General features: G+C 38.3%; 3 protein-coding genes across 3 annotated transcripts; all 3 read left to right on the plus strand.

Moving 5' to 3' along the window:
* Positions 1-350: 350 nt before the first annotated feature.
* Positions 351-2,678, plus strand: LOC141720135 (subtilisin-like protease SBT3). The gene has a single exon (XM_074522489.1). The coding sequence runs from the start codon at positions 351-353 to the stop codon at positions 2,676-2,678; it is 2,328 nt and encodes a 775-aa protein (XP_074378590.1).
* A 658-nt stretch (positions 2,679-3,336) lies between these two features.
* Positions 3,337-5,002, plus strand: LOC141721751 (putative acetyltransferase At3g50280). The gene has a single exon (XM_074524823.1). It carries the CDS (start codon positions 3,489-3,491, stop codon positions 4,857-4,859), a length of 1,371 nt encoding a protein of 456 aa, XP_074380924.1. The 5' UTR covers positions 3,337-3,488; the 3' UTR covers positions 4,860-5,002.
* Positions 5,003-5,147: 145 nt separating this feature from the next.
* LOC141721752 (putative acetyltransferase At3g50280) lies at positions 5,148-7,060 on the plus strand. The gene has a single exon (XM_074524824.1). It carries the CDS (start codon positions 5,550-5,552, stop codon positions 6,918-6,920), a length of 1,371 nt encoding a protein of 456 aa, XP_074380925.1. The 5' UTR covers positions 5,148-5,549; the 3' UTR covers positions 6,921-7,060.
* The last annotated feature ends 4,997 nt before the right edge of the window (positions 7,061-12,057 follow it).

Consider the following 12,057-nt stretch of genomic DNA (forward strand, 5'->3'; position numbering starts at 1 on the left):
TTACTTCTATGATTTACTTGGGCGTTTAAATTTAATTAACAGATCATCGCTTAAATTTCCTGAAGTAAAGCTTGAAGAAACTTATGTAGCCAGCTTAATTTGTATCTACATGTATATTACAAAGTTGATCTTGGCTTCTAACTAGTGACAACATGTGTATTTTGTTTGTCTGGTATTACATTCGGAATGTAAAGTAGGAGTGTTTCGAATATAACATGGATATGCAGTGAAAGAAATTTAAGAAAATTTTATAAATTAGATAAGACAACAGCCAAAAACAACAATTAGTGATAATCCCAATTGCTGAAGCATGACTGTCACTCTTGTTTCCTCAACTGATAAATATATAAATGACTGGGAAGAACAGGGTAGTTTCAGTAAACAAAACAGTGTTGAAAAGTATGAGGTTTGTAAATGGAGTTTGCTTTCTCCTGTTATTTGCATGGTTGGCTTTTCAAGCTATCTTGGTTTCAGGAAATGATAGGTCTACTTACATTGTTCACATGGACAAATCTTTAATGCCGAAGTCTTTTGCAAGCCACGACATTTGGTACTCCACCACCATCAACTCTGTCAAGTCTCGAAATCATCAGTCTTCTCCATCCCTTCTCTACACTTATGATCATGCATTACATGGTTTTTCTGCGTTGTTGACTGTAGATGAATTGGAATCCCTAAAGAAGTCTACGGGGTTTGTCTCAGCTTACGGTGATAAGAAGGCCACAGTAGATACCACCCATACATATGAATTCCTTTCCCTCAATCCTGAGACAGGCTTATGGCCGGCCTCAGATTATGGGAAGGATGTCATTATTGGTGTCATTGACACTGGTGTTTGGCCCGAGAGTGCAAGCTTCAAGGATGATGGTATGTCTGAGATTCCCTCACGTTGGAAGGGGACTTGTGAAGAAGGACAAGAGTTTAACAGTTCACATTGTAACTTAAAGCTAATTGGAGCTAGATACTTTAACAAGGGCGTTCTTGCTGGAAATCCTAACATTACCCTTAGTATGAACTCTGCTAGAGACACTGAAGGTCATGGGACACACACTTCCTCAACAGCTGGTGGAAACTATGTTGAAGGGGCATCATATTTTGGCTATGCCTCAGGAACTGCACGAGGGATGGCTCCGAAGGCAAGGTTGGCAATGTATAAGGTTATTTGGGATGAAGGACGATATGCTTCAGATGTTCTTGCCGGTATGGATCAGGCAGTTGCAGATGGTGTTGACATCATATCAATTTCCATGGGCTTTGATGATGTGCCTTTGTATGAAGATCCTATAGCTATAGCTTCTTTTGGAGCCATGGAAAAAGGTGTGCTTGTTTCTTCTTCAGCAGGAAATGCCGGCCCTGAACTTGGATTTCTGCATAATGGTATTCCATGGGCCTTAACAGTTGCAGCAGGCTCCATAGATCGAACACTAGGGGGGAGCTTAATTTTAGGAAACGGGTTAAGGCTAATAGGCTGGACCATGTTCCCTGCAAAAGCCTACGTTGAAGATGTCCCTCTCTTCTACAACAAAAATATCTCTACTTGTGATTCAGTTGAGCAGTTACAAGAGATTCCCAGTTACTCAATCATTATTTGTGAAAACGCAAATTCCTCAGCTACTGATATGTTGTCTTTTGTTGCCAACTCAAATGCTGTTGCGGGTATCATAATTTCTGATGATCAATTTGTATATGAGTTTAACGATTTTTCATATCCTGGAGTCGTGATTAGCCCAAAGGAGGGACTTGAAGTGATCAAGTATGCACAATCAATTGCAAGACCATCAGCCACCATCACCTTCCAACAAACCTTTGTTGGCACAAAATTTGCACCGGCAGTTGCTGCATATACATCGAGAGGCCCTTCACCTAGTTATCCTGGTATTTTAAAGCCAGACATAATGGCACCTGGGACATTAGTCTTAGCGTCATGGATTTCAAGTGTTCCTTCTTCCAGTATTGCTCCTAACATACAACTGTCTAGCGATTTTAATGCAGTTTCAGGAACATCAATGGCTTGTCCTCATGCCTCTGGTCTTGCAGCTCTTCTAAAAGGCGCACACCCTGAATGGAGCCCATCAGCTATTCGGTCTGCAATGATGACCACCGCGAACCCTCTGGACAATTCACATCAACAGATTCTAGATATTGGCACAGGAGGCATTGCTACTCCTCTAGCAATGGGAGCAGGTCAGGTTGATCCTAACCGTTCCCTCAATCCAGGGCTTGTATATGATGCCACGACGCAAGACTATGTCAACTTCCTCTGCGCTGCAAATTTCACCAAAAACCAAATTTATACCATCACAAGATCCAATTTCAGTTGCTTGGAGTCATCATCTGATCTAAATTACCCGTCCTTTATTAGCTTGTATAACAGTACTCTGGCTGGTGGTGGTATAATGACTGTACGTTATCATACGAGGACTGTCACTAATGTTGGAGATGGTGCTGCAACTTATAAGGCTCAAGTGTCTGCGCCAATGGGTTCAGTTATTACAGTTTCACCAGATACCCTGGTCTTCAGGAAAATATACGAGAAATTAAGTTATTCCATGACAATTTCTTTTACAGGTGACAGAAATGGTACTGTTTCATTTGGTTCCCTTACCTGGATTGAAGAGAACTCAAAATATAGTGTCAGGAGTCCGATCGTGATATCGCCAATGGTAAATGCATGGTGATAAGAGAAGCCAAGCGATGTTAGGATTGATTGCACTCAGTTTCATCTGCATTTCATCTTTGTGGCTATGTATATGATGCCAACTGCAATATCATACCTTCTAAAATAAGAATTGTAACTCACTTGACTTGAACTTCCCTTCTCGAACTAAAAAAACTTCAGGTGCAGCTAGTTAAGTAACACTACTCTGACACTTTAAGGTTTTAGATGAATTGGTTACCCTACATCGTATCAGAACTCAGTTTAAGAAGAGTCCAAGTTTAAGAAGAGTCTCAGGTATGAGTCGGATTAACGGAAAGTGTTGACTAAACCAGTTCTGAAAATGTGACACCACTGCACTAGGAGTGCTTTGAAATTTATCTCTTTGGTTCCTTCCAAGCAATTGCCTTCAATCCCACACTTCACGGCTCTGCTTACCAACTTAGCCTGCTCCACTATTTCTTTAGTCTAAATCTACATAAAATGGATGAAAGACTCACCAACTTCAGTCCACCAACTCAAAAATTCATATAATAAAAATCACATATTCAAATTCAAATACCATCTTTTTCACTTATCTCTTCAAGTAGTCAAAAGACAAATAAGTAGTGACATGAATTTTTTGAAAAATAATACACACATAGTGCAAGTTAGTCAAACTGCATGGAGAAGAATGTAATTTGCTCTTACATGTACCAATTCCTTGCAGTTTTTCTATAAAAGAGCATTTTTTCTGCATTGCTAACAAAAAGTAAGAGATTTAAGATATACAGTAGAGATCTTAAGTCTCTTAAGCTGCAACAGCCAATTTTTCTTATTCTCAGACACCAAAATGTACTCAGAAAATGTTGAGTTTGTATCAGAGTGTTTTATCAAACCATCCCCTTTTCCTGAAAAGGCGAAACAGCCGTTTCATTTAGGGCCATTTGACCTTGCCATGCTCTCAGTTCATTACATTCAGAAGGGTCTTCTGTTTAAGAAACCTGCAGTCACAAAAGATCAAGAAAATCCGGTTGAGGTCCTTGTGCAGAAGCTTAAAAAGTCTCTCTCTGTTACTCTTGCTCATTTTTATCCGCTTGCAGGACGCCTTGTGACAAAAAAGGAAGAATCACCGCATTCTTATGTGGTGTTTATAGATTGTGTTAATAGTCCCGGAGCAAGATTTGTGCAGTCGAAAGTGGACTTGACAATTTCTGATATTCTTTCACCAACTTATGTGCCTTTAGTTGTTCAATCTTTTTTTGACCATGACAGGGCTATTAATCATGATGGTCACAAGGTGTCATTGTTAACAGTTCAAGTCACCGAGCTGAAAGATGGCGTTTTCATTGGATGTTCACTTAACCACTCTGTCGTTGATGGCACCTCTTACTGGCATTTTTTCAACAGCTTATCAGAAGTTTTTATGAAAGATATTGGTTATAAAGTCTCAGAAATATCGCGGCCACCTGTTCATGAACGCTGGTTTCCTGATGGATATGGTCCTGCTTTTAACCTCCCTTTCACTCATACCGATCAGTTCATAAGCAGACACGAAGCCCCGGAGCTGAAAGAAAGGATTTTCCATTTCTCAGCGGCAGCCTTAGCAAGAATCAAAGCAAAGGCAAACGCTAAATGCAAAAAAGACAACAAAACCATATCAAGTTTACAGGCCTTATCAGCCTTAATGTGGAGATGCATGACTCGTGTTCGTGGCTTACCAAAAGATCAGATCACAGGCTGTAAACTAGCTATGAATAACAGATCAAGAATTCACCCTCCACTGTCACAAAATTACTTTGGAAACTGTATTCAGACAGTGAGAGCAACTACTACAGCTGGAAACCTACTGGCAAACGATTTCGAGTGGGCTGCTTTGCAATTGCACAAAGCTGTGGCTGAACATGATGACAAGGCATTGAGCAAGTTCATTGCAGGTTGGCTGCAGAGTCCCTCTGTGTACCAACTCGGGCAATTCTTTGATCCGTGTAGCGTTATGATGGGAAGCTCACCGCGGTTTGACATGTATGGAAATGAATTCGGACTGGGGAAAGGTATGGCAATTCTGAGTGGATATGCAAACAAGTTTGATGGAAAAGTTACACTCTATCCTGGACATGAAGGTGGAGGAAGCATGGATCTTGAAATTTGCTTGCCTCCGAAATTCATGACAGCTTTCGAATGTGATGAAGAGTTCTTGGATGGTCTTAATCTTTCTGGCTAATGTAAACAAACTTGTGCTTCTTTGCTGTATTGTGTCGTTTGATCATACAAACTAAACCATTCATCAGGTCTGGAAAGATCAAAATAAAAATTGTCAGCACTTTGCAAATTTAAAAATGTCATAACTTTCAAATTTTTCTTCAAGTCCATTTACTCGACCATTTACAAAATAACAATTTCACGGATAACAAGAGTGGAATCCTTGACCAATCACTCGGGTTCTTCACTCCTTCTGCAAGTTTACATGGGATGGGAACTGATCCAGGTCATACGATCAGTACCAGGACCGGTCCTGATATTCAGAGACTTTAGTCGAAATCATTTTACAGGCCCTAATTTTCATTAATCATGTAAATCCTTATATTTTTACTTGGAGTCAAATTTATTGGGGTTTTCGAGTGTAGGGCCCTAGGCGTGAGCATTATCGCCTATAAAAGCGTATGATATCATTTTATTTTATTTCAGTCAACAAAATATATAGTAGTCCTACTTGGTGTCCTTGCTGCTGTAGTCAACAAAATTAAAAAAACATATTAATTTAATTCACACATTGATACGTCCAAAATAACTGACACTCGAATATAAAAAATCAGAAAAACAGGAATTTAGGTTCATCATCCGATGATTTGATCCATCTAACCCTTCATATAAGGTCTCAGTGTGACAATTTTTCAGTCAAAAACTAACCAAAATGTCCTCTAAAACTGTTGAGCTCGTATCAGAATGTTTCATCAAACCTTCACCTTTACCTGAAATGGCAAAACAACCATTTCACTTGGCACCATTTGACCTAGCCTTGCTCTCAGTGAATTATATACAGAAGGGTCTTTTGTTTAAAAAAATCGTGGTGGCGAATGATCAGGAAAATCCAGTTGAGGCCCTTGTGCAGAAGCTTAAACAATCTCTTTCTGCTACTCTTGCTCATTTTTATCCACTTGCAGGTCGTCTCGCGACAAAAAGGGAAGAATCACTGCACTCTCATGTGGTGTTTATAGATTGTGTTAACAGTCCCGGTGCAAGATTTGTGCAGTCGAAAGTGGACTTGACAATTTCTGATATTGTTTCACCAACTTATGTGCCTTCAGTTGTTCATTCATTTTTTGATCATGACAGGGCTGTTGTTTATGATGGTCACACTATGTCATTGCTAACAGTTCAAGTGACTGAGTTAAAAGATGGCGTCTTCATTGGCTGCTCGATGAACCACTCCGTTGCTGATGGCACCTCTTATTGGCATTTTTTCAACACTTTATCAGAAGTTTTTATGGAAGAAAATGGTAAAGAAGTTTCAGAAATCTCGCGGCCACCTATTCATGATCGCTGGTTTCCTGATGGTTACGGTCCAGTTTTTAATCTCCCTTACACTCATACTGATCAGTTCATAAAAAGGCACGAGGCTCCGGAGCTGAAAGAAAGGATTTTCCATTTCTCAGCAGCAGCCTTAGCAAGAATCAAAGCAAAGGCAAACGCTAAATGCAGTAACAAAAGCATCACTATTTCGAGTTTACAGGCCTTGTCTGGTTTAATGTGGAGATGCATGACTCGTGTTCGTGGCCTACCACGAGATCAGATCACATCTTGTTACTTGGCTATGAATAATAGACCAAAGTTTCACCCTCCATTGTCACAGAACTGCTTTGGATGTTGTATTCAGCTAGTGAGAGCAACAGCTGCAGCTGGAAATTTACTTTCAGAAGATTTCGAGTGGGCTGCTTTGCAGGTGCACAATGCTGTGGCTGAACATGATGAGAAGGCTTTGAGCAAGTTCATTGCAGATGTCTTGCAGACTCCGTCAGTAATCCATCTAGGGCCAGCCTTTGATTCGGGTAGCGTTATGATGGGAAGTTCACCGCGGTTTGACATGTATGGAAATGAATTCGGACTTGGCAAAGCTGTGGCAGTTCTGAGTGGATATGCTAATAAGTTTGATGGAAAAGTAACATCCTATCCCGGGCCTGAAGATGGAGGAAGCATGGATCTTGAAATTTGCTTGCCTCCGAAATTCATGACAGCTTTCGAATGTGATGAAGAGCTCTTGGATGGGCTTAATCTTTCTGGCTAAATGTACTAGTTAACTAAACAAACTTGTGTTTCTTTGCTGTATTGTGTCGTTTGTTCATGCTACTAAACCAATCATCAGGTTTGGATTGATCAACATTTTCCAAGCACTTTAGGCCAAAATAAAACTTGCCAATATTTCAGATACAGCAAAGTTCTGATTTTGTTTTACATTTATTCATGAACATGTTTCCTGTGCTTGAAGTTTTGTTGAAGGAGACAGTTTTTGTTGAATAGTATGAGCATCATAACTTTTAAAGATCTTAACCCACCATGGGTGTCCTAGTTGGTTTAGAGTGTGACTTTAGGGGCTTACCACCTCAATGTCACAGGTTTGAACCTTCCCGAAGACACGGAAGTAAGTGGATTACCATACTCAGTGGGTACGAGTGTGCTAGCAGTCTTCCGGATTAGTTGATGTGCGTGAAAGCTGCCCGCACACCGGATTAACAAAAAAAAACGATTTTAAGGATAACAAGATTCGAATTCTCGGCTATCTGCATCAGTACTTCTTTAAGTCTAGGTAGTTTGGATTTTAATTACAGGCTAGCTAGCATACTATAATTCTGAGGCAGGGATACAAATTTGTATTACTGCAAATCTTTTAATTTTCAGCCATAGTGGAACGATGATACGCTGCAACAACTTATTGCTCCCATCAATTTTAATACCTTCGTACTTAAAAAGATGTCTGGAGTATGATATTATGATAATACATTTTTACGAAGAAACTGCAAGGGAGACAGGGAGTTCGAACACCTGCATTGTCATGATTCCGATTTTCAGTCAAAGGAGTTAAGGTATGGCTGACCCTTCAAATCATGTTTGAGACCATCCCGGAGCTGATGATTCAAAATATCACAAGTTGAAAAAAAATCACTTATTCACACAAATAAAAGCAACTTTGCGGTTATCGACCAGCTGAAAAACTATTATTACCTCCGTCCCTATCAATTCTTTACAGTTTTTTTCACATGCTTGAGACGCATTTTAAGACAATTATAAAGTATATTTCCATAATTTATTTTTAAAATTTTCTTTTTTTTTATAAAAGTTTAAACATTATATTTTAATTTAGAAGAAAAAAAATTTAAAAAAAATTATATAATTATATTTAATAAGAGTATTAAAGTCTGTGCCGAACCCCCATCAAGAATTGAGGGGGACGGAGGGAGTATGTTTTGTTTTGTTATTGGAGTTGGGACTGTAGAAATTTGTAGATAACAAATTTTTACATGTTTCATTAGTTTGAAATCGCATCTTTTATGCGTTTACGCCATAAACACACATTTTAGACGCATCTTCAAAATTTATTTTTTTTCTTAATTTTTTTTATATTCTAAAATTAATATAAACGTAAATAAAAAATGTGTTTTGTAAAAATATAAATTAAAAATACGTTTTCAAGTAATAAAAAAAGAGTAAAATGCAGGTTGTGTACCTGAACACTAGGAATGGTGCCAAATGTGTACCTCAACTATAGAAATTGCAATATGTGTACCTGAACTAAGGAGAGAGGTGCATATTGTGTGCTTCTGTTAAGTGCTATGTTAGAAACGTTTGTATGAGGGCGTTCTTGTCATTTCACAGCACAATAGTTGCATTATTGATTTAAGGACAGTCTTGATCAATTTTGACGCCATTTTCATTACTGTAAGAGTATTATTTCCCCCCTAATCCATGGCTTAAGCTTTGTGTTCTGTTTATTTTTTTGTTCATTTCAATAACTTGGTGTGTACGATCAACGGGAGATAATGAAGTCTTTCACCCACAATGAGACCCCCGATTATAGTCGTGAGTTGTTCATCCCATCTTAGATTTTATTGAGCTTAATATAGGTGCTAATAGTAGTGTAATGAGTTGATTGTATGCTTCTGTATAGTTGTTTGTTTGTACATTTCAATTATGTTTTGTTGTGTGTATGTTTAAGTGTTTTATTTTTCAGTTTACTTTACTCTTGTTCTACGGTTTGACAACATCACATTTTTGCACTCTAACCTTGATCTTTCTGCCACCTTTTCATGCATATGAAGACTGTCATCATAAGTTCAGTATCAAATTTCATCATGGGGGTGAATTTAGTGTGAACCCTAAAACCTATGTTGGCGGTTCAATCAGATATGTTGATATGTGTGATATTGATGAGTTGAGATTATTAGAAATAGAAAATATGGTGGATGAGCTTGGTGAGCACGATTTAGTTTCATTTAGTTATAAGCTTCCAAACTGTGATTTGCAAACTGGATTATGCCCTCTTGTAAGTGATGTCAATGTCTTGGAAATGACCAAAGTTGTCCCAACTGAGAGAATTGTGTATGTTTATGTTGTGAATGAAAATGTAAATACACAAGAATTTCTCCCTTCAGAACAGTATGACATGTTCTTTTTAGATGATCCTAACCATATTGAACTAGAGCAAAGGGAAATGAATCAGATGTTGGAAGTTGAGGGACTGTACCAGCACTTTAGTGATGTAGAGAATGTGGATGAAGAAGTTATGCTAGCAGATGATGGAGGCTTAGAAAATGAAGAACATGATAGTGATGTAGTGAGCTTTTATGGTGACGGTTCAAACATGGACAGTACAGATGATGATGTTGAAATTTTCAAGAGTGGTGGCCCAAAACCAATTGAAACTGATGATAGAAGGGGGGGGGGGGTTGGCCACTGTGACTTTGATGTATCCACTATGGTTGGATATGTCACTGAGGACCAGAACATAGGCCCTAAAGAAGAATTCAGAGATTATGGAGGTAGTGATATGGAGAGAATGGATGCCAACAGTAGTGATGAAGATGAGATGATTATATATTCTATTTTTAATGAATAGACAGATGTGCATGATCCTCATTTTGAGTTGTCAATGCTTTTCTGCAGTGTTACTTCTTTCAGGGCTGCTATGAGGCAACATGCAATTGTGCATAGGAAGGCTTTAAAACAAAAGAGAAATTTTGGAAAAAGAGTGCAGTTCAATTGTGAGGGTAAGGGCTGTGGTTGGAAGATCTATGCTTCTCCTGTGAGGGACACTCCTACATACCAAGTCAGAGCCTTGGTGTCCACTCATACTTGTGCACCAACCTTTAAACAAAAACAAATGACTGGTCATGGTTGGCAAAATACTATGAGAATGACATCAGGATGAATCCCACATGGCCCCTAGCTGCATTTCAGAATTTTTTTATTAATGATTAGCATTGTGAAGTGAGTATATTCATGGTGGGGAGGGCTAAGAGAATGTCAATGAAAAATATAAAGGGAGATCATGTCATATAGTATGGTAAACTGTGGGAGTATGTTAATGAGGTTAAGAAATTAATGCCTAACTCCACGTTGGAGATTGTGTTAGGTGATCAGCAAATAGGTTTAGAAGGTAGGAGATTTAAGAGAATTTATGTGTGCTTGGGGCCACTAAAAAGGGGGTTTAAAACTGGTTGTAGGCCCATAATTGGGCTTGATGGTTGTCATTTGAAGGGTCCTTATGGAGGCCAGCTTCTTACTACTGTTGAATGTGACTCCAATGATGGGATGTACCCTATAAGTTGGGCCATTGTTGAGGCTGAAAATAGTGATTCCTGGAACCGGTTTATTACTGTATTAGAAGAAGATATTGGTATAGTAAATTTTGCATCTTAGACCTTCATTTCAGATAGACAAAAGGTAAATTTATGTCACTTACTGCAAGGGTTGATCAATGCTTTAAATGTTGTGGTGCCTAATGCAGAGTATAGATTTTGTGTAATGCACTTATATAGAAATATGGTGAAATAGCATAAATGTGTCATGCTTAGGAAACTACTATGGTTTGCAACAAGAGCAACAACTGAGTACATGTTTACAAAACATATGGATGAATTGAAGAAGGCATGATATTTTTACCTAAAATCTATTATTAGTGAGTGATATTGTTCTAATTTGTTGATATCATGTAGCTGTCAAAGAGATGCTACAATTGGTTGATGGAAAAACCAACCTCATAGTGGACTAGAAGTGCATTTAGGATCTTTTGTTTGTCTGACATGTTTGTGTACAACCACTGTGAGGTTTTCAACAATAGTATTGGACCATATAGAGATCTCCCCATAATTGGACTGCTACAAGGTTTACACAAAACTGTCATGGTCAGGATTCAAACAAGAAGGGATAAGATGTTAAATACTTACTCTCTAAATCCAATATGCCCAGGTGCAATGAGAAAAGTTAACAAGTAAGCCATTATCTTATGCTTTTGTAGAGTGTTAAAATTAGGTTTTTATTTTGTAACTTTGTTCTTTGCTGTTGTGTTAGGGCAATGTCTTTTATAGGAGGATGCATGGTGCAGTGGTTAGGAAACTCAACCTTTTTGATGACTATCACTGAAGGAGGTCATGAAATGGTTATAGACATGGAAAATCACAGTTGTGCATGCAGTAAATATCAGCTCACGGGTATGCCTTGTTATCATGCTTGTGCGTGCATTAGGTGGAAAAATCTAGATATATCTAAACACATTCAAAAGTCTTACACTAAAGCTGTATTTCTGTCATGCTATGAACACACCATTCAACCTATAAACTCAGAGCAATACTGGGAAAAGACTATTATGGTTGCTATTTTACCTCCAATACTAAAGATTGCTCATGGGAGACCTAAAAAAAATGAAACACTAGAAATGATCCTAGACCGGAAGTTGGTGCAACCAAGCTAGGGAGGAGGAATACCATAATTAAGTGCACCTACTGTGGTCATGCAAAACACAATGCTAGGAGTTGCCCATCTAAGGTGAAATTTTACAATTTTTTTACATTTTATTGTTGTTTTTTCTTACATTTTTTGCTGCATATTTAATTCTTGCATTTTCTTACATTTTATTGTTGAATGTCAGAAATTTGATCAGGCCAAAACAGGTGGTTCAACCATACCTAAAATAATGAATGCAGCACAAAAAAAAACCAGGGGCTGCACCTAAAAGGGGTACTAAAATTTCACAGAGATATGGTACTAGGCAGCAAGTTGAAATTGGGAAAAAAACAAAGGTTGGAGTTCTTTATGAAGGAGACAATCAATGTGGTATTTTTACATCATTCTCTCAACCTATTATGGCTTCACATTCACCACTTGGTATACATGGCACCATAAATGCCCAAACTGGCCAAGCAACAGCT

Source organism: Apium graveolens, chromosome 4 (genome assembly GCF_009905375.1).
Source record: "Apium graveolens cultivar Ventura chromosome 4, ASM990537v1, whole genome shotgun sequence".
NCBI classification, from domain to species: domain Eukaryota; kingdom Viridiplantae; phylum Streptophyta; class Magnoliopsida; order Apiales; family Apiaceae; genus Apium; species Apium graveolens.